Here is a 22,980-nt window from a genome sequence, read left to right as displayed (position 1 = left end):
TCTGATAAAAAATGATTAATAAAAACGTATTGACCCTAAAAAATTATTAATAAAAACGTATTGAACCTAATTACCGCTTATTGGGAGGTTTCTTCAGATATCGTTGCCTCTGGATGATTTGAGACCTCCCCTTGGATGAGCACCATCCACTAGCAGATACTAGGCTGTTTTATCTACACTAAAAGATTCAGATTCTTGCACACCCAGTTGACCATATAATATCTTATGTATTTATACTTTGTCTATTTTATTATTCCTTCCTAAACATTTCTTTCTATTCAGAGGTCGATAATTCTTAATTCATACTATAATGTTGACTGATTATGGGGATCTATCTTTTGCAGTCCTCTTGCAATTGGCTGTGGTGCTGTGTTAGGGGGATTATAGCACTGATTCAAAGCGCTTCACCTTTTCCATGTTTTGTTATGTTACAGCCTTAATTCAAAATGGATTCAATTCATTATTTTCCTCAAAATTCTACAAACAATACCCCATAATGACAATGTGAAAGAATTTGAAATCTCTGCAAATATATTAAGAATAAAAAAAAAAAAAAAATCACATGCACATAAGTATCCACAGCCTTTGCCATGACACTCAAAATTGAGCTCAGGTGCCTCCTGTTTCCACTGATCATCCTTAAGATGTTTCTACAACTTGGAGTCCACCTTTGTTAAATTCAACTGCTTGGACATGATTTGGAAAGGCACACACCTGTCGATAAAAGGTCCCACAGTTAACAGTGCATGTCAGAGCACACACCAATCCATGAGGTACAAGGAATTGTCTGTAGACCTCCGAGACAGGATTATATTGAGGCACAGATCTGAGGAAGGGTACAGAGATTTTTTTGTAGCATTAAGCACAGTAGCCTCCATCATCAGTAAATGGAAGAAGTTTGGAACCACCAGGACTCTTCCTAGAGTAGACCGTCTGGCCAAACTGAGCAATCGAGAGAGAAGGGCCTTAGTCAGTAACGTGACCAAGAACCTGATGGACACTCCGACTGAGCTCCAGCATTTCTCTGTGGAGAGAGAAGAACCTTCCAGAAGAACAACCATCTCTGCTGCATTCCACCAATCAGTGGCCAGACAAAAGCCACTCCTCAGTAAAAGGCACATGACAACCCACCTGGAGTTTGCTTTTTATTCTTTGTAACTTTTATTATTGTTTTTTTTGTACTTTAAACCTAATAAAAAGAGATTATACAAAAAAAAAGCAATAAAGTCTGAGCTTTTCATCTTTATGCTTGTTTCCGGACAATGAATAAGTATACTGTTCATATTTAGAAGTCAGCATAACAACCACCATGATTATCGTGGAAGAGGCTTCCTTTAACAAATGCTGCATGCTGTTTTTAAACATTTAAGGATAATTGAATTTATTCTTTCCTACCATTCCCACGCTGAGCTGTTCTAGCCACCCCCTATCCACCTTCCCATTAACTTTATTAAAGCTGTTCTGCATGTAGCTTCCCATTAGATTTTCTAGGACAGTCTCCTGTGTAGCTTCTAATATTTGGCAAACGGTTTTGAATCAAGCATGAATTCGGCCGGACATTGGCTGTTTCCCCCGTTCGGGTAACACCTGGAATGCACTGCGCACTGCACAGTGAACTCTGCGCCCTGATTGGGCAAAGCTTTGCTCAATCAGGGCACAGTAAAAGCTGGTTGTTAAGGAGCGGGGCTGGGATAATAACTAATAACTGATCAGTCATCTTCTGTCAATATGCTTCCCCCACTGACAGCTGAATACAAAAAAAACATTTGCCTTTAAAAAAAAAAATAGTAAAAACAAAAACGTGTGGTCCCCGCCAAAATTCATACCAGATCCTTATCCAAGCATGCAGCCTGGCAGGTCAGGCAAAAGGGGGACAGCGAGCACAACCCCCTTCCTGAACCATACCCGGCCACATGCCCTTGACACGGGGGATGCTTTGGGGCGTGCTCTGCTCCCCCTCCCCAAACCACATTGCCCCCATGTTGATGGGGACAAGATTCTCTTCCTCACAACCCTGGGCTCTGGTTGTGAGGGTCTGCAGGCATGGGGCTTATCATAATTTGGAAGCCTCCTTTAACAAGGGGGGGCCCATATCCCAGTCCCCCCATGTGGATGAGAATCCCCCCCTTCACTTAGGGTTGGGGATAGCAGTGATGTCACTGTTACCACACTTGTCAGCCTTATAAAAGAAGCAACTGAAACAGGGCACCCCCATCCCTGCAATAAACCATTGCGCCCAGGGCAGCCACCCCTCCTGCCCACCCCTTGTCCCAGCCCTGGCAATAGGGTTCTATACAGCCTCAATCGAGCAGAGTGTTTCATTTTTTTTCTTGAAAATGCTCTTTTATTTTTCCTGTTGCATAAATTATGAAAACAACAAGCAGAGTTATAGCAGTGGATAATAATTCTTATCTGTAATTGTATAAAAGAGCAGTATTTATTAAAAGCGCTAGCCAATGGACAGTGGTGTAAATCACAAATAAGTCCTCATTATCACTGTGCACCACCAGATGCTTCAGACTATTAATCAGTTGGTGAACTGGAAATAATGCTGGTGCAGCGATAATTTTTTAATGTCATGGCAATTTCTATATTAAGCTCTGGCCTGTGCATTTTTATGACTGTTTTTTTTTTTTTTATCAACTTAATAATACAGATGGCTCTATAAAACGGAGGGCTAAAAACAAGCCATAACGAATGATGAATGATATACATTTTTGTACAACAATTGGGAAGAATGCTAGAGACTGCTAAACTGATAAATAGTAGAATCAATAGGGGTTAATCAGCATAAGACAGCAGATTAGGGGTAAAGTCATTGGCTAGGGGCATATATTTGATTAGGTGTAAACCCTCACCAAATGACTTGTGTCTTTGTGTATCATAAGTGACTGTTGCTCTAGGGCATGGGCCTCAAACTAGTGGCCCTCCAGATGTTGTGAAACTACAAGTTCCAACATGCCATTGCCTTTGGGAGTCTTGCTCTTAACTGTCAGCCTTGCAATGCCTCATGGGACTTGTAGCTTTTCAACAGCTGGAGGGCCACCAGTTTGAGACCTCTGCTCTAGGGCATTTTATATTGGTGACAATAGCAGACTGTTCTTGCACAACCAATGTCAGCATAGCCAGTTGCCTTCCCCATTGGATGCCTGCATGGAAGGGTGACATCACAGGAGCACAACTGGGAGACAAGGATGGGACGTTGTCACCCCATAACAGGAAGTGCTTGAACACCTGAAGACTTCTATGGCAGGATCACCATATTAATAAAGATTCAGATCTAAAAATATTGAAAATGACTTTAAGGTCTATTCCATATTAGCAATTTTCGCCATCAAGGATAAAGTTAAAAATGAACTCACTCTCTCCTATGACATCACATACTCAATGCCTAAACTTGGAACATGTCACTCCTTAGGTGCTCCCTCAAAATTCTGAAGCAGTTTGGTCAGCAAAGTTGGTCAGCACAGTTGCATTTCAGTAATTTTACTGCTGGGCAGTTGTCATCCACAGCACAACTGCCAGTGTGACATGACCCTAAGGGTTAGGTTTTACAAAGTATTTTCCTATAAAGTAAGGGGTAGAGCATCGATACATAGGAGAAATATTAAAGATTAATTAAATATATTGTTTTAATTTTCAATTTTTAAAATATGTGTTTTTTTAATGATGACACTAAACCATCTGTATGCTTTGGGCTTCCTATGTATGCCAGAAAACAAGTTGTATATAGAATGCCCTATCCTTCTTCCCCATAAACCAAGTAAAAAGGTGCAAAATCACTTGTGACTCTATTGTAACCCAACTTAGAGTTCATAAATTAGTCCATGAAACATGAAATAATAGATAAAGTCCATACACTGAGGGCTGGGTCTTGTTGAGTAGTACAGGAGCATCTATAGCTACTGCTGCCAAAAATAGACCTCTAAACAGTGTTTGTAAACACTATTCTATAAAGATTAAGGGGCTCACCATTGATCTTTATATGATGTCAGTTGAAGTAACTTTGCAAGTAGAAAAAAACAAAAAAACATTTGTTCCTATTTAACCCATTTTTAACCAGGGATGATCTGGGGGTGTAATTAAAAAAAAGCCAAGGGGCATAAGGTCAACATTGTGTGAGAGTCCACTGACAGTTTGTCACACAGTGAGTGTCATGACCTGGGAAACACTAGTATGTATTAAGCTGTCATTTATGAATGTGCCGGCTGTGGAGGAAGGGGGGGGGGGGGGGAGCAAACTGAGCCTGGTAGTGGAAGTGGGTACCTGTCAAAACCAGGTTCCTGTTTACCCTCCACCAAAAGGTGCCAAATGTGGCAATGGAGGGGAGGGTGGGGGGCAGACAAATGGAGCTTCCCTTTTTGGGTGGAGCTCTGCTTTAACAAACAGCAAAATTGGAAAACAAAACGTCTTGTATTATATCTTGTATTGTATGCATGTATTATATTTGTAATAAACTTAATACCTTTAATGTCATAAACATGACAAATTGTAGAGTAAAATATATACTTTTATCAACAGTAACACTATAGTAACAGTAGTTTAAAAAGCTAAAACTGATCAAAGTAGAAGAAAAAGGTACTTTTTAATTTTTGGTACATATTTTTGTCTTCACATTGCAGAGAAAATGAAGAAAGTTTTGCAAGACATTATCATCAAAGGAAAACCTTGTTTGCTCTGAATAAAACAATAAATATATTTGTTATCTTAGATAATGACAAAATTATTGCTGAATAAATATGTCAATGACTGAAATGTATAATAATAATAAAAATGTAATATTGCATATACAGTACTTATTTTGCATTTACATTTTCAGCCAACAGTTGGAGCAGTAGCAGTGTTTTCACATGTTTACCTTTCTTTTCTTATTTGCTCTGTTAACAAAAAAGCCTAATGTTTACAGAGCACAATAGCTCAAACCAAAATGTATATACAGAATTGAATGAGTCAGAGGTTGTGACTCCCTGCTCACATAGGTCATGTGAAGTTTCGGTCTCATAGAGACACTCTGAAGGGCAACAGCTTCTGCTGTGCTCTCGCAAAAAAATAAAAATAAAAAAATAAAAATTCATATTTTGCAGGTAATCCTCGGCCATGAGTGTATCCTGTTTTAAACATTTATTTGTAAAGAAAGGTTTTTCAAATAGTAAAAGAAACAGATATAAAACATAAGTTGACATTTTTTTTGACATTTAAAAGAAAAAAAAAATATTCACCCCAAATCACTGTAGGGTAAGGTAATAATTAAAATTAAGTAAAACATTTATATGTATAGGGGTCCCAACTCAGCAAAACACAAAAATCAGTTATTACTGCTCTGACACTATAGCACACAAATAAATATAGTAAGTGGGATGCTTTTATAGCCACTTTAATTTCTACTCACAGTCATCATTCCATCTAGAAGGCCAGTCTCCGGTTTGGGTGGTGCTTGCAGACGTTCCATCGACCATTTATCAACCACTGATGACACCTGAGGATTGTCAATGTTCAGAAGGCGGAATCCTGTCATATTCACGCCGCTGTATCTGTATGGCTCAAGGTCCAGGGCAAACAGGTCCTGGTAGAAAAGAACATATATCACATGTCAATGCTGCAAAAGTGAGACTTAGTTATATTTTAGTGTCTGTTATTTATTACAAAATGAACATAACAATTTCTACAAAGAGAAACATGAAACTAGGGCAGAGTTTTACAATTCTGCATTGTAGCAATATTATTTTAATATGAATTACTGGATATGTGTTGCGGTGCATTGCCATTCCTTCTGAAAGCCACAAGAATATAAACAGTAAAAAATTCACCTGCCCTACCCGTCCGTGTGATCCCTAGAGCTCGTTCCCTCATTTTGTTTTATGTTTTTCTTCTCACTTCTTTCCTTCTCCCCCATGTCTGCCCCATCTTTACCTTCTTCCAGATCTATACCTAGATCCTGTCCTATATCATTCCTCTCTCAACTTCTCTCATTCAATAATTTTAATGTATTTTGGGGGAAGCCCCCACATTTTGCCAAAGTAGGCAGGACATATGTGCCAAAGACCCCCTGTTGGTAGTCCTGGACATCAATAGACAACTAAAGAGGGTTAACAAACCCATCAAACGAGAGGAAACAAGAGCAAAGACAGGAAAGAAAGATAAGAGCAAAGGGAAGGGGAGAAAGGGAAGGTAGGGACCCAGGATCGCCTGAGACACCAGTTAAAGTCGACTCACGCTTGTCAGGGGGAGATCAGGGAAGGCATACATCAACCATGGTTCCCAAATTTTTAGGAACTTAGTGTGCGAGTCGTTCAAAATACTAGACATTTGTTCATTAAGCATCATGGCCATCAAAAGGTCTCTCTCTTCCTGGAAGAGGACTGTAGGTTTCTTCCAGGCCTGAGAAATCATCCCTTTGGATGCTATGAACAAATAAGATGCCAGTTTTTGCTGATGAGCAAATAAGCCGGAATGGGGTAGCACAGCAAATTTAGCCTCCTTTCGGATAGTTAGGTAAAACAGGGAATACAGCAAAACAAACACTCAGGGCCAAAAGCCCACCAGCTGAGGACAGGTCCACCAGGTATGCAAAATATCCCCACGATGGCCACACCCCCAGAAACAGCAATCACCATAGGTTGGGTTAGCCAGGGCGATATAGGCCAGGAGCCAATAACACTGCAACAACACTTTATATACTGCCTCTAAGATGGCAGTATTAAATGAACATTTAGCAACTGAAGACCAGGTCTTGCTCCAATCTGCCAGAGCAATCTCAGTACCCAAATCTCGTTCCCACTGAGCCACATAAGAAAGTTAAGTATGTGATGATAGGCTATTCAAGGATGCGTAGAGAGTGGAGATGAGCCTGGGGAACCCGGGGAGTGCTGACAGATATGCTCAAAATTTTTATGAAATGGATAGAAAGAGGTATGCTGGAGAGATGCTATCCAGTGCTGAAGCTGGATGAAGCAAAAAAAACTCAGACTGAGGAATGTCACGTTACTCGCGAAAGGTGGTCCATGTTGGTGGGGACTGAGCAGTAAAAAAATGTTGCACATAAGCAAGGCCACAGGAAATCCACCAAGCGAACCCTCGCTTGGGGCGGGTCAAGACCAGGGGGAAACAAGGGGTTGTTGGTAATAGGTAGCAAAGGTAGAAAGGGAGACATGAGAGAGATCAAGTACCTCAACTTTTCTTTCTCTACATCTCCCTACAAAGCTCTGGCTACCTTAAAAAATGATATACTCTACTTTTCTTCCCTATACATCTGACACTGGATTGCAAATTCACTCAGCTTTCTGTTACTCAACCTTTGCACACATTAATCTCATCACATTTCCACATTGATATACAATAACCTCCTCTTGCCTGCACATTAATGGGGCAACAGGAAAGATCCCACTTTATTTCTCTTTCAAAAAACTAGGCATAGACAGTCTTGGAGTGTACAAACTATCCTCTCCGATCCTTTTAGATAATTATATCTGTTCTGTCAATCACACCCTTTGAACAACCATTTCCATGAGAAGGATGCCTTGTTCCATGTTCTAAATGCTTACTAAATGTAGGCATCTTCTGAATCCACCCCTCTTTAACAATACTTACTCTCCTGTTATACTTTTCTTTCTTTCTCCTGTAAATAGTCTATTCTTAGTAGTGCATTGTGTTGTGATAGTGCATATAAAAAGAAGAAGCTGCATTAAAGGAATGCTCCTCAATGCATAAAAATATGTGAGCACATGCAAAGATCATAATGTGCCCTGATTTTTGGGTATTTGGCATTGTAATGAAAATATAATTTGAAACTGAGCTGATCATGAGTAGGGATGGGCCAAACTGACCGCTGTTCGGTTCGCACCAGAACTTTTGAACACTACGAAAGTTCAGACCCGAATAACGAACCCCATTAAAGTCAATGGGACCGAATGTCAAAAATCAAAAGTGTCCATTTTGTAAGCTTAAATACAAGTAATTGGGCATACAATGTTTATAGGGGTCCGGGTCTTGCCCTGGGGACATGTATCAATAAAATAAAAGTTTGTGAAAAACGTAATTTTTAAATGAGCAGTGATTTTTTTGATTTTTAAAGTGAAAGCATAAAAATGAAAAATTCCTTCCAATATAGTGCCTGGAGGTCCCTTGAGTCTACCTGTAAAGTGGCAGCTCTGTACCATGTCTAGAATCTGCTGCAGCAATAATTGCATTTATAAAGCCCAAAAAATTTAATTTTCCCTGCAAGCTGCCTTTATTTTGCTCAGCAACAGCTGTGGAGCCAGTGTATATGATGAGGCCACAATGTAGTTCACTGGAAACAACATTAGAGTTTTTTGGATACATTTTGGTGTCACTTTGAATTTGCATAGAAGTGACGGGTGCGTAAAAATTTGTCTTTGGGTGTTAGTGGTGCCTTCCCATCGTATCATATAGAGGTACTCTTGATGAAAGCAAGAATTGGCCTTTCTGTAAAAAATTGCAATAATATGCACTTGTCAAACAGGTGCAGAAAAATTGGTCTTTGGGTGTTAATCATGCCCATGAAACCTATACCAAAAACATTCTTCCAGATGAAATGATTGAACACCCACAAAGCTAGGCAGCCTCAAAGTCCTGCAGAGATTCCACATCCCAAAAATACTTAATCAGTGACATCAGCATCGGGGGCTTCATAGCTGGTAATCCAGGACTGATTCATTTTAATAAAAGTCAAATGGTCCACAGAGTCTGTGGACAGATGCGTTCTATGATCAGTAACGAAACCTCCTGCAGCACTGAATGCCCATTCTGAAAGCACGCTGGTTGCAGGGCAGCCCAACAACTCAATAGCATACTGGGCAAGTTCTGGCCAGTGGTCTATTCTCATTGCCCAGTAAGTCAGTGGATCATCAGCTGGAAAGCACTCCATCTCTGTTTTGGCCCTGAGGTAATCATCCACCATGTGAAGCAAATGCTGCCGATGGGATGTGGAAGCTGACATCCCTGGGCGGCTAGGACTAAAAAAAATCCAAAATGTCTCACTTAGGCGGACGCCTTCTCCAATGCTCCTCTCTTGACCAACAGAAGACTCAAAACCACGTTTTCCAGGACACTGTAACCTACTGGAGTCAGGGAAAATGTTCAATAAAATTCTCTTTAATGTGTCCTCAAGAAATTTTATCTTCTGTACTCTCTGTGGGGACGGAATGAGTTCTGAGACCTACCCCTTATAACGGTGGTCAAGGAGGGTTGCCAACCAGTAATTATCCTTCTTTATGATGTGCATTCTTGGGTCCTTTCGCAGGCTTTGAAGCATGAGGTTGCCCACAGAGTCTGCTCCAGCAGGAACACAACAGGGATTGTGTCACTGATGCATGCACTGTCACGGCTCGCCATCCTTGTGGCCTTCTCAAATGGTGACAATACAGTGTATGCATCCATAATGATCAGCAATTGATGTGGGGAAAAAAAGCCGAGGTGGCCTGAGCCTGTCGTCATGCCGTACTGGTACAGGTACTCGTTGATGGCCCTCTGCTGCATGTATAGCCGCTCCAGCATTTCCAAAGTTGAGTTCCACCTGGTGGGCATGTCACAAATCAGGCAGTTTATGGGCAGGTGGAATTCCCGCTGAATATCAGCCAACCAAGCACTGGCTGTGTTTGACTGCCTGAAATGGCTACAGTCTCCTCTGGTCTGCTTTAATACATCTTTCAACCCTGGGTATGTACTTAGGAAACACTGCACCACCAAATTGAGGACATATGCCAGGCATGGCACATGTGTCAGCTTTCCCTGTCTAAGGGCGCACATAAGGTTTCAGCCATTATCGGAAACCACCATTCCTGGCTCTAGCTGGTGTGGTGTGAACCACCTCTGGGCCTGTCCCTCCAGAGCTGCAAGAATCCCTGCTCCTGTGTGGTTCCTGTCCCCTAAACACACCAGCTGAAGCACTGCATGGCACCTTTTAGCCTGACTCTGGGAATAGCCCTTTAAATGCTTAGGGGGTACCTGATGTTTATAGCACAATTCTGCAGAGGAGGGCATGGAGGTGGAGGAGGAGGAGGGGGTAAATCTCACAGGTCTGGCATCATCACCACCAGCTGTATGGATACATGGGGGCACAACAAACTGCAGCAACGAGCCCTGTCTTGCATCCTTTCGAGTTGCAAGCATCGTTACCCTGTGTGCTGTGAACAAAATATATTGTCCCTGCCCATGCTTGCTGGACCACGTGTCAGCAGTAAGGTGGATTTTACGGCTGACTGCCTTGCCCAACAATGCCAGAATTCCCATGTGATGGTAGACTGATGGAACGGCCTTACTTGCAAAGTAGTAGTGACTGAGAACCTGCCATTGTGGTACAGCACATTGTGTGAATTCACAGAAGGGAGCAGAATCCACCAGGCTGAAAGGCAGCAGTTGGAGAGCCAACAGCTTTGACAAGCTTGCATTCAGATGCTGGGCATGTGGGGGACATGGACTGTATTTTATTTTTCCACTGCAGCAGATGGGGCAGAGGAATTTGCCAGCTACAGTCTACAGCTGGTGGTGTGCTGCTGGCGATGTGCTGCTAGGACCTGGGACACCCTGTGCTATACCATCATTCCTGTCAGTAGAAGCTGCTGAGAGGTAATGACTCGATATCGCAGAGGCAGACTGAAGTGGTTAAGGAGGAGAAAAGGAGGAGAAACATATTTTTGCCCCTTTTGTGTGACTTTTAGGTGCTCTTGCCAATGGGCTGTGTGGTTGGACGTTAAATGCCTTGTTAAACATGTGGTACACAAATGGTTGTTGTGTTTGCCATGTGGTACACAAATGGTTGTTGTTTGATGTGCCTGAGACACAGTTTGCAGATAGCAACAGGGCAATCTGCTGCAGATGTGCTGAAAAATGCCCAGACAGCTGAGCTTTGGGGAGTGGGCAGGGAGATAACAGCTGCAGAATGAGATGGAATAGGGTGGCTGCTCTCTGCTCTTTCTGGATGTCGGCCTCCTTGGGGTTGTGCCGCCTCACCTTCAGTTTCCACCTCTGCTCTATCTGGCACCCAAGTTGCATCAGTGACTTCATCATCATCTCCATCTCCTCCATCTTCATCATTACCACTGGAGACGACTTGGCAATACACTGCAGCTTGGGGAACATGAATGCCAATTTGTCTGCCAGTGTTCCCCCCTCTCTCTAGGCTCATGTTCCTGTTATCCTCAACCTCAAAACCAACATCTGAATCCAGTAATGGCTGGGCATCATCAAGGCGCAAGTGGCTGATGCTGTGGTCAAATAACTCAGCTGACTCCTCAATGGCTGAGATTGGGGTATGGTAGGAATAGATGAGGACAAGGAGGCAGGTTTATCCACTCTGGCAACTGCAGGGAACTGCAAACTTGTCCCTGCTTGCATGACAGAGGACGAGGAGGATGAGTAAAGTTTAGTAAGCCAGTCCGCCAACCTCCTCTGCATGCTGTGGCTCGATGGCACAGGCAAACTCACTAAACAGAGGAAATGATTCCCTGTCTGAGGACTGACCAACACATCCACCTTGGCCCGTGGACACATATGTTGCTGGCCCCCTTACAGTGCCAAGGGAACTTCTGCCTCTCCTTGTTGTCCTCCTAGACATTATTGGGGGGAGGGGGCATTGCTTTTAAGCAAATGTAAAGAAGAAGTTGAAATCTGTACGAAGATGCACTTTAATCAATGTAAAGAGGTGTTTGGTGCACTTTAATTTGAGTACTCACACTACACAGACACTCCATAGATACACTATAATATACTGCAATATAGTGTGCCAAATGTACAGTGATGCAAAGAACTATATGGCGTTAAACTGGCAGTAACACACACAAAATGATATGGCGTTAAACTGGCAGTAATGCACAGAGAAGTAGATGGCGTTAAACTGGCAGTAATACACAGAGAAGTAAATAGCGTTAAACTTGCAGTAACGCACACAGAAATAAACGGCGTTAAACTGGCAGTAATGCACACAACTGTATGGCGTTAAACTGGCAGTAGCGTACAGAGAATTAAATGGCGTTAAACTGGCAGTAACGCACACAGAAGTAAATGGGGTTAAACTGGCAGTAATGCACACAAATATATGGCGTTAAACCAACAGTAACGCACAAAACTAAATGAAGTTAAACTGGCAGTAATGCACACAAAACGATATGGCGTTAAACTGGCAGTAATGCACAGAGAAGTAAATGGAGTTAAACTGGCAGTAACACACACAGAAGTAAATGGCATTAAACTGGCAGTAATGCACACAAAACGATATGGCATTAAACTGGCAGTAATGCACAGAGAAGTAAATGGCGTTAAACTGGCAGTAATACACAGAGAAGTAAATAGCGTTAAACTTGCAGTAACGCACACAGAAATAAACGGCGTTAAACTGGCAGTAATGCACACAACTGTATGGCGTTAAACTGGCAGTAGCGTACAGAGAATTAAATGGCGTTAAACTGGCAGTAACGCACACAGAAGTAAATGGCGTTAAACTGGCAGTAACGCACACAGAAATAAATGGCGTTAAACTGGCCGTAATGCAAACAACTGTATGGCGTTAAACTGGCAGTAGCGTACAGAGAATTAAATGGCGTTAAACTGGCAGTAACGCACAGAGAAGTAAATGGGGTTAAACTGGCAGTAATGCACACAAATATATGGCGTTAAACCAACAGTAACGCACAAAACTAAATGAAGTTAAACTGGCAGTAATGCACACAAAACGATATGGCGTTAAACTGGCAGTAATGCACAGAGAAGTAAATGGAGTTAAACTGGCAGTAACACACACAGAAGTAAATGGCATTAAACTGGCAGTAATGCACACAAAACGATATGGCATTAAACTGGCAGTAATGCACAGAGAAGTAAATGGCGTTAAATTGGCAGTAATGCACAGAGAAGTAAATGGCTTTAAACTGGCAGTAATGCACACAAAAGTAAATGGCGTTAAACTGACAGTAACGTACAAAACTATATGGAGTTAAACTGGCAGTAACGCACACAAAACAAAATGGCGTTAAACTGACAGTAAAGCACAGAGAAGTAAATGGCATTAAACTGGCAGTAACTCACACAGAAGTAAATGGCATTAAATTGGCAGTAATGCACACAACTATGTGACGTTAAACTGGCAGTAATGGCCACAAAATGATATGGCGTTAAACTGGCAGTAATGCACGCAAAACAATATAACAATATAATAATAAACAGAGAAGTAAATGGCGTTAAACTGGCAGTAGCGCATACAGAACGACATGGCATTAAACTGGCAGTAACACATGCAAAACAATATGCTGTTAAACTGGCAGTAATGGCCACAAAATGATCAGGCGTTAAACTGGCAGTAACACGCGCAAAACAATATGGTGTTAAACTGGCAGTGACACACAGAGAAGTAAATGGTGTTAAATTGGCATTAACGCACAAAACTATATGGCGTTAAACTGGCAGTAACACACACAAAATTATATGGCGTTAAACTGGCAGTAATGCACAGAGAAGTAGATGGCATTAAACTGGCAGTAATGCACACAGAAGTAAATGGCGTTAAACTGGCAGTTACAAATGCAAAACGATATGCCGTTAAACTGGCAGTAAAGCACAGAGAAGTAAATGGCATTAAACTGGCAGTAACGCACAAAACTATATGGCGCTAAACTGGCAGTAATGGCCACAAAATGATATGGCGTTAAATTGGCAGTAACACACGCAAAACAATATGGTGTTAAACTGCCAGTAACGCACAAAACTATATGGCGTTAAACTGGCAGTAACACACACAAAATGATATGGCGTTAAACTGGCAGTAATGCACAGAGAAGTAAATGACATTAAACTGGCAGTAACGCACACAGAAGTACACGGCGTTAAACTGGTAGTAATGCACAAAACTTTATGGAGTTAAACTGGCAGTAACGCACACAAAACGATATGGCGTTAAATTGGCAGTAACTGCTACAAAACAATATGGCGTTAAATTGGCAGTAACTGCCACAAAACAATATGGCTTTAAACTGGCAGTAACGGCCACAAACCGATATGGCGTTAAACTGGCAGTAACACGCGCAAAACAATATGGTATAAAACCAAAGAGAGAGAGAAGTGTGACTTTAAATGAAGCAGGTGAAAGTGCTCCGCTCTCAGTTGTGGTCTGCCGGTTTGATGTTGGGGATGGGACCGGGATGGTACACCTACATAGGCATCTCCCAGGTTGGGTTATACACACCATTTTCTCTCCCCTGATGGATCACACTCACTAGTATGGACTATGCCTATTCACCGTGCACATTAGTTAACACTTCTCTCCCTATTTTCCTTCCTTTCACCTGCCCTTTTACCCTTTTTTTGGGCCTTTTCTTGTGGTTGTTTTTTGTTTTTTGATTTAACATTTCACTATTTCTATTTAAACTCTTTATTTCTTGCTTGTCACCATATCACCTCATTTTACACTTTTCAAAACACATTCATTAGACACATCATATATGGTTTGTTCCATTCAGGTTTCCCACATGGATGTTTGCATCCTACACCAATTGCACCCACCCACCCTGGATGTGCTTGTGGCGGTTGTCATCATTCCCGCAGGTCACCCTGGCGGTGTTGCTCTGCGGCTCTTTTGTGACCCTGGACCCTGTTTTACTGGATCGCTGATGCAGACGTGAGTTTGAGGATGCATAACCATAAATTAATTCTATAGAACTAAATTATTCCTTATATCTTTCTTATTTCCCATTTATCCATTATTCATTTTTTCTCCCTTTTTTCTATATATTTTTTTAGAATCATTCCATGATGTATGCTCCTGATGAGCGGCTGCAATACCACGATACGCGTAGAGCCTTTAATTACTACGATCTCTCCCGAATCATGGAACATTAAGATTTGAATGAATCTACCTACATTTATAAACATTTTTTATGGCAAATTTTTTTTTTTATTATTAGTTTGTTTTATTTTATCAGGGCTGTTTTGGCCACTCTGGGCCCAACTACAGCATCAAATGTATACATATGTATTATTGTTATTTATGCTTTATAGCGGAATAAGACTCAATGTGTAATTCATGTATATTTAATCCATGGTTTATTATATAGAGGTTTGATGCCCATAGCATTTTTAAATGTTGGATGCCCAAAAATGTTTTTTACCATGGATTATATCTAATAAATAAAAAATGTTTTAGTCACTTGACTTACTCCTGTACTGCTGTGTGCTTAATTTAAAGTCATACTTCTCTCTCTCTCTTTTGTTTTAAATTATTGATCGGGATGGAGGCAGGCATTCCTTTGGTGCCTGCCTCATTTAAAGTCCCAAATTTACTTTCCTTTTTTTGAAAACAATATGGTGTTACATGGTGAAGTAAATGCTGTTAAACTGTCAGTAACGCACAAAACTATATGGCATTAAACTGGCAGTAACACACAAAACGATATGGTGTTAAACTGGCAGCAACGCACACAGAACTATATGGCATTAAACTGGCAGTGAGGTACACAGAAGTAAATGGCATTAAACTGGCAGTAATGTACACAGAACTATATGGCGTTAAACTGGCAATAACGCACACAAAACGATATGGCGTTAAACTGGCAGTAACACACAGAGAAGTAGATGGAATTAAACTGGCAGTAACGCGCACAGAAGTAAATGGCATTAAACAGAAAAAGTTTGGCCCGAATTTCCGGCTGAACCATTCTCCCATCCCTAATAGTGAGGTCCTAATAAACCTAACAAGCCATAGAGCAACTTCAAATGTTACAGAACCAGTACAATTTCTGAATAAATTCCTAAATAGCTATCTTTAATTGCCTACAACTTTTTAGGTGATTTTGGAGTGGAGCACCAAGATAAATGAACCTGGCATTTTTCATGTGAGCTCCACTTTATATAGCACTTGTCTAAAGTAAAATATCAATACTAAAATGTTCAACTTCAAACACCAGCCAATAGAAAAAAAAACCTTTACATTAATTTCATTACTCAGTCTACAATCATGGTGTGCCAGGATGAGTTAACTCCCATGTGCATGCACAGGAAATATGGTCAAGATAATCAAGATGGCTGAAGATGCTGAAACAGATGTCGGTGTCAGTAAGGGGGCTTGTGGACGTGGTATTGCTGCAGAAGAGGAGAGGATAGCAGACTTCCGTTCTACTTTTAATAGATTTCTCTGTACATATTCTGCATTCCAGAAATCAGGGTGAGAGCGGAGAGGAGAAAGCAATTTGATTCTGCTATAGAGAACAGTGGTGTAATTTTAAAATGTTTTAAGTTTGCCATCTAGAAGGATTTGGGTTTAGCTGGGGGTGGGGGGGCTTACAAATGGACCAAGGTTCAGCCATCAACCACATTGGGGGGTGATGCAAAAAGCTGAACAGAAGTGTTATCCCAGCCCTTCAGCATATAGTGTAGCAAAGATGTTTGAATCAAAAAATGGTCTATTACAGGACTCCCTCTAAGAACACAAACTGCCTGGCTGTTTTGGGATTTACACCTCCGTAATCACTAAATGGAAACATACAGGCAGAGTAGAAAGTCAGAGTGAAGTAAAACTCTTTATCTGCAAGTGAACCTCTCCTGGTGCCCCCTCTCCAATGCTCATAGCTCCCAACTGTCCCTGATTTGGAGGGACTGTCCCTGATTTGAAGCAATGTCCCTCATTCCTCCTCATTTGTCCCTCATTTTGGTCTGATCTATATAGATGTATATAAAATGCACTTTTTTTCTATCAAAAAGTGTTTTCCAATGCTAAACCTTTCATCTGATTTCTAAATTGCTGCCTTTGTAAATTCCAAAAGCCAATATAAAGGAATATTAGTGGTAAAAAGAGCATTTGTGGGTTTAACAAATCTTGTTTTTTTGTACAATTCTCCTTTAAGGGGGCATGACAAGGGTTGTGTCCTTTGCTGTATACTTTTGCTGATAGGTGTCCCTCATTCCCATCTCAAAAGGTTGGGAGATATGCAATGTTAACTCCAAAAAAAAAAAAGAAACAATATTTTCTTTAAAATTGGACATTTCAGTAACTTTACAAGTTTTTATGATTACATTTCTGACATGTCACAATATACAGCAACAACACGATTACGCAAAGAAGCTCCCCCTTTTATCCCTAAAAAGCAATCCTTGAACTCTAGTTATGAACTTTGACTAGGCTAAGATGATGTCATCAGCCTGCTGCAGGCTGGAAAGATCATGTCCTCAGTCTTCTCTTACCAAGTGATCAGACTGGAATCTGAAGCCCCATATACACTCAGATTTGCTGCTGATTTTTGTCTTCAAATTTCCCAAAACCATGTAGTGCAGGGCCTGCCTGATTGCATACAAATTGAAACTCCTAAGGTTTGACCTCATATTATATGGTTTTGGTAAATCTGAAGGAAAAAATCAGCAGAAAATCTGAGTATGTGTGTATGGGGTTTAACAGTTGACTGTAACTTTGTAGAAAGTCAACACCAAGAGCAAAACGGAAAAAGTAAAATTGGAACTGCATGCTTGTTCCAAGATCTGTGGAACATATAGCAGGCACTGGACCCAATATAACAGCCTGGAAAAAAAGCATTTTCAAAAAGTCACTATTGGTGGTCTCCATATTCTCAGTACAGGTTTCCTTAAAAAAAAAACTACAAATGGTTTGAAGCTTAATGTATTTCAGCTGTGAGTCTAACCGGCACTGTCACTTTCACAGATTTCTGTATTTTTATGATGTTTAGATACTTCTAAGTTAGTCATTTCTAAGAGAACATAGAAGGACTTCAGATGGAGGAAGTGAAGGCTATTAACGCAGCATCATAGCTCAAAGTTATTCCACTAAAGCCGAGAATGAGAAAATGAATTGAATTAAGGCTCAGCGCTTTAATCCCAGAAGGGAGCTCGTTATATGCTTTGGCTCCCTTACTCTTTACTGTATGGAAACTAAGCAGTGAAAACTCTAATAGAATTACAAGGGGGACATAAGGAGTCCAATAATTAGAGTGACTCATAAGGAATTGGAGTCATTAAATCGTGATTAAGAACTCGGTGCACCCAAACCGAAAATTTCACGCCTAATATAATGAAATGTCACAATAATAATGAATAGTTATTTCCCAGTTAGCAGATGAAAAGAGTATATTGCAAGAGTTTATTTGAGATTTAAAGAGCTGTACCAAAAGTATGCAGATATTGTTCTATAGATGTGGGTAATTTTGGATGTTAAATAATCAGTTAATGGTACAGTCGATGGTTGGTGAGTGCATATAAATGTTTTTGGTAAAACTTGTAGCTCTTGACAAAGTCCAGGAACAAAAACATTGCAAAGATGTTGCTGAATAAAGGATCTACACTAGCCTATTTTCAACCAAAGTTCCTTCAGAGGTGGCAAGGGGTCCATTGAGCAACGAGGAACGTCTCTACAATATGCTACCACTGGGCACAATTATCTCTTTAGCTATCAGTGAAGGGGGAGCGGGGGCTCTTACTCACCTCCAGTGTAATAGGGTCCTTCACTGACCATCGGAGTGAACTTCTACACTAACCATAAGGGGTTACTTTTTCACTAACCTCACTAAATGTGAGGGAATTTTCACTGTCTAAATTTCTTCTCTGGATATTATTATTCTTTAATTTAATGCAGTGCCCCTGCTCTGTGCTGGGTAAATTTAGTTTTTGGCTTTGCTGTATTAAACTGAGCAGCAATTTATTTTTCAGGTCTGGTCAGGTCTCCCTAAGCCTGGGGGTTGAATGCTTCTGCCTGTTTCTGGAGGAGGGTTAGCCACTGTGTTATGAATATTTATTTGGCCTCAGCCAATCCCTGGCAAGGCAGCCCAGGTGTGCCTAGGGAGAAAATAAATGTTTGGGAGGGTTTGATCAAAGTTCTCTTACTTTGGGGGGCAGCCTGTGTTACAGAAGAGCTGTTGCTGCAAGGCCTCAGCATGTGCATGGCTGAGAGCTTTGAAGAGATCGGGACTTAAAGCAAAACTACTTCTGAGCTCCACAAACCAAAAATACTATTTCATTTTAACCACTTTAGCCTCGGAAGGATTCACCCTCTTCCTGACCAGAGCATTTTTGTGATCCTGCACTACGTCGCTTTAGCTGACAATTGCGTGGTCGTGCAACGTTGTACCCAAAACATTTTTTCCCACAAATAGAGCTTTTTTTTATGGTATTTAAACACCTCTGTGGTTTTTATTTTTTGCGCTATAAACAAAAAAAAGCGACAACTTATTTTCTACTTTTTGCTATAATAAATATCCCCCAAAAATATCTAAAAATACAAATTTCTTCCACAGTTTAGGCTGATATGTATTCTTCTACATATTTTTGGTAAAAAAAATAAAAATTGCAATAAGTGTATTGGTTTGCTCAAAAGTTATAGCGTCTACAAATTTTTTTTTTTTTTTTTACTAGTAATGGTGGCGAACTGCGATTCTTATCAGGACTGCGACATTATGGCAGACACATCAGACACTTTTGACACTATTTTGGAACCATTGTCATTTATACAGCTATTAGAGCTACAAATAGCCACTGAGTACTATATAAATGACACTGACAGGGAAAGGCTTAACCACTAGGGGCCGTTCAAGGGGTTAAGTGTGTCCTAGGGAGTGATTCCAACTGTGGGGGGGGGGTGGGCTCACTACAACATGACAGAGATCACTTCTCCAGATGACAGGCAGCAGTAGCATGTCGCTAGGCAGAACAGGCTCCCTGTTCTGCCTCTGCTCGCTGTAATCGCGGGCCGCCAGCGGACATCGAGTTTGCGGGACTCGCGAGCACGATCCTGCGGCTGGCAGCAGGTGCGCACGCCCGTCAGGTGGCAAATTCAATGGGATGTACAGATACACTCATTTGCCTGCCTGTGCCATTTTTCCTACGTATATGTGTGTGCAGCGGTTGGCAAGTTTTTACATTTAATTGAATCTAATTTTTTTATTTAATTTTTAATATTCAAAGCAAATTCATTCATCCATGGCTCCATAGTTTATTTTGCTGTGAAGTCACTTTGAAAAATGCCCACCTAGCATTTTCATTGTGGCCATCTTGAGTAAGGGCAGATGATTCATGTAGCATTTACTTCCTGGAATCCATCTGTCCTTAGCTCAGCCATGCAGGCAGGAGGGTGTGCTTGGTTGAGAAAACTACTCCTGTGATTTATGACATTTGCCTAGGCCTGGAAGCCAGGAAGTAACTGAAGAAATGGAAAAAAAACATTTTGCCTAAGAGCTCCAGGTGTAGTACCTTGATTGTTACCAAAGGTTGCTACAAAGATTGTGACTGCTTGCATAGAGTCACAGACTAGCTGACTGTCCCCTCTAATTCCAATATTATTGTAGGCTGCTACTAAAGGATTAAGCAACTTTGCTTGAGAATTTGTCCTCTAATACCTGCATGTGTTCTTCAGTGTGTTCCCACTGATCCCATTTTAATACCACATCTAAGACATATGATGTTAGACCCTTTCTGACATGTACGTCCACAAATGTGGTATGTATCATCACGTGCCCTTGTGGGCTCCAATACGTTGGCCGCACTGTACGCACATTTCAAGTCAGAATGAATGAACATATTGCCAATATTAAAAAGGGTTTTCCCAAACATAGTCTCTCCAAACATTTTGATCTGTGCCATGGTAGAAATCCAGTGGGAACATCCTTAAAGTGGTTGTAAACCCTTACAACCAACTTTGACCTACAGGTAAGCCTAGATTAAGGCTTACCTGTAGGTCCAAGAAATATCTCCTAAACCTACACGGTTTAGGAGATATTTGCCGAAAGACAGACACCGCTGTCTACCTCGCATGCGCCGCAGACAACGGCGCGCAGGCGCACTGAGCACGCCGCGGTCAACGGTGATATGCCACGAGTGGCGGCTCCCGTGCGCATGCGCGGGATTGACATCATCGCGGCTTCACTGAATGACAGCGGCGGAGCAGCGAGACCCACCGAGAAGATGGATGCGCCGGACTACAGTGGACAGTGGTGACATCGCTGGCTCCTGTGTCAGGTAAGTGACACATAATGGACTACTATGTGATGCATAGTAGTTCATTATGCTTTACCTTTGCAGGGAATGAAAGAAGAAGTAAACTCATCAGGGTTTACTTCCTCTTTAATGGCTATTGACCAATTTGGCCCTTATTGGAGAGGTAGCAATGTCAAAAGAGAGATTTTCAAACTTGAGAATAAGTGGCTTTTTTGGTTACGATCTTATAGGCCTCACGATTTAAACATTGAATGGGATGTCAATGCTTTTATTAATAATTGCTGATATCCACTTCGGTTTTTATTTTATCTAATTTTGCTTCTGATTTTCAGACTTTGACTTTTTTAGTCAGTTTAAAATTGGCTGTTGTCATCATTGTATTTTTTATTTTATTTTATTTTTTTTTTTATTTTAACTCAATTTTGTTCTTAAGATATGTTTTTTTTTTATGTTATTGTGCAGTGACTGTTTCCAACTGCTAGATGCCAGCATTAGAAATTAAATAAAGTTTAATTAGGGATAATATATTTTGGTATCATGAAATATTGATTACCTTCTTCTCTATATTATCCATTAATTCTTTCAGTGTTTTACCTTTATTAATTGGACAATTTCTGTTCTTTGTTTTTGTATAGTTCTTTCTTCCAGCCAGCATTAATGCATGTATAATCTTTGGTTCCAGTTATGTATCAGCGCTGCCTGTGGTTTCATCACTGTCAGTTCTGGCTGCTGCTGTATTGATTTCTGTTGTATGGGATGTAAATATGTTGGATCTGGTCTCATTTCTGGAATGCATTTGTTCCCTTTTCATTTCAGGCCTTCGCATTATAAATAGGTGACTAACGTAGAAGTAACCACGCCCCTGATGACGTCTATGATGCCGAAACGCATAGGAGGAGCTGAGTTACGGGATGTCGCCCCGCCTGATGATTGGAGAATTTGCTGGTTGGAAACAGTCGCTTCTTATCTCCTTGTTGTCTGATAGACACACAAGCGATTTTACATATGATGTTTGTGAGTACCTTGGCACTTTTTTATTAAAAGCACCTTAACAGTAATACTGCGCAATGAAGTGTTTATGTTTTGCCTTCATGTGAGACTCGATTAACATTCTGGAAGGAGACATAGCCTGATGATTGCAGTCACGATGGAAACTGAGGAGCTTGATGGCTTTAAAGCCACTATTTTAAATAATGTTTTTTGACTACTTTATCCGTGTAGTCCAACGTTTAGGGTAAGAGTCAGTGTGTGTCCTTCTCATTGGTGGTGGTTCTTTATTGTGGCATCTACTGTTTTGGACTATCATCACTGGATATCTATGGAATTATTGTCTCATGACATCATGGACTACATTTATATTTTGAAACTTTGTATTTAAAGCAGTGCTTCCTTCCTCCTTCTGGTGCCACATATGACACCTTTCAGGGAGGAGGGGGGAACGGGGGACCTGTTTTTGACAGGTCCCCTTCCCCATCTCTGGAGACTGGCCACGGCAGGAATGGCATCTACAGCACCCGGGAGTCGATCCGAAGATCGGCTGGGAAGCCACCATCATGGGCTCCCTGGACAGGTGAGTGCCCTAATATTAAAAGTCAGCAGCTACAGTATTCGTAGCTGCTGACTTTTATTTTATTTTCACCCAGGCTGGACCTACTCTTTACTGAATAAACTATTCACCTGGTGGATTTTGCCTCTACTAGTATAAGCACTGCATTTTTATTGTTATTTATGCTATGTTTTTTCAGGAAACTTTTTTGCTAGCTGCTTATAAGTGATTTATTTATCTATCAATCCTTTAACGAGTACAGGTATTTTGTGATTTCTTCCCTTATCACACTACCCGCCTGTGTTCAACTACTGCAATAAAGCTTCATAAATACACCATTAAATTTAGGCTTATTGTTGGTATGCTCTGGAACTGGTACTTGGGCTGGCAGCCATTTAACAGGTAAGGAAGATCTGTATTTTTTCCAGCAGCCCCTCCGGGGGTAATCACTACATTCATTTTTATTACCAAAAATAATATTGTTGTATATAAAAAAAAAC

At 41.0% G+C, this 22,980-nt stretch overlaps 1 protein-coding gene across 6 annotated transcripts in view; it reads right to left on the bottom strand.

The window, feature by feature from the left end:
- GRIK1 (glutamate ionotropic receptor kainate type subunit 1) overlaps nt 1-22,980 on the bottom strand; it is a 626,279-nt gene that overhangs the window by 236,609 nt on the left and 366,690 nt on the right. For all 6 annotated transcript variants that reach the window (XM_077480009.1, XM_077480011.1, XM_077480010.1 and 3 more), the window contains exon 6: nt 5,390-5,563. In XM_077480009.1, coding sequence (XP_077336135.1) covers nt 5,390-5,563 — 174 coding nt within the window. The remainder of the gene's footprint in view (nt 1-5,389; nt 5,564-22,980) is intronic.

This window comes from Lithobates pipiens, unplaced genomic scaffold (genome assembly GCF_037356315.1).
Source record: "Lithobates pipiens isolate NorthernLeopardFrog02 unplaced genomic scaffold, aLitPip1_a1.2 Scaffold_16, whole genome shotgun sequence".
NCBI classification, from domain to species: Eukaryota; Metazoa; Chordata; class Amphibia; order Anura; family Ranidae; genus Lithobates; species Lithobates pipiens.
Note: the sequence above shows the minus strand (reverse complement) of the source record. Positions and strands in the feature narration are given on the sequence as shown.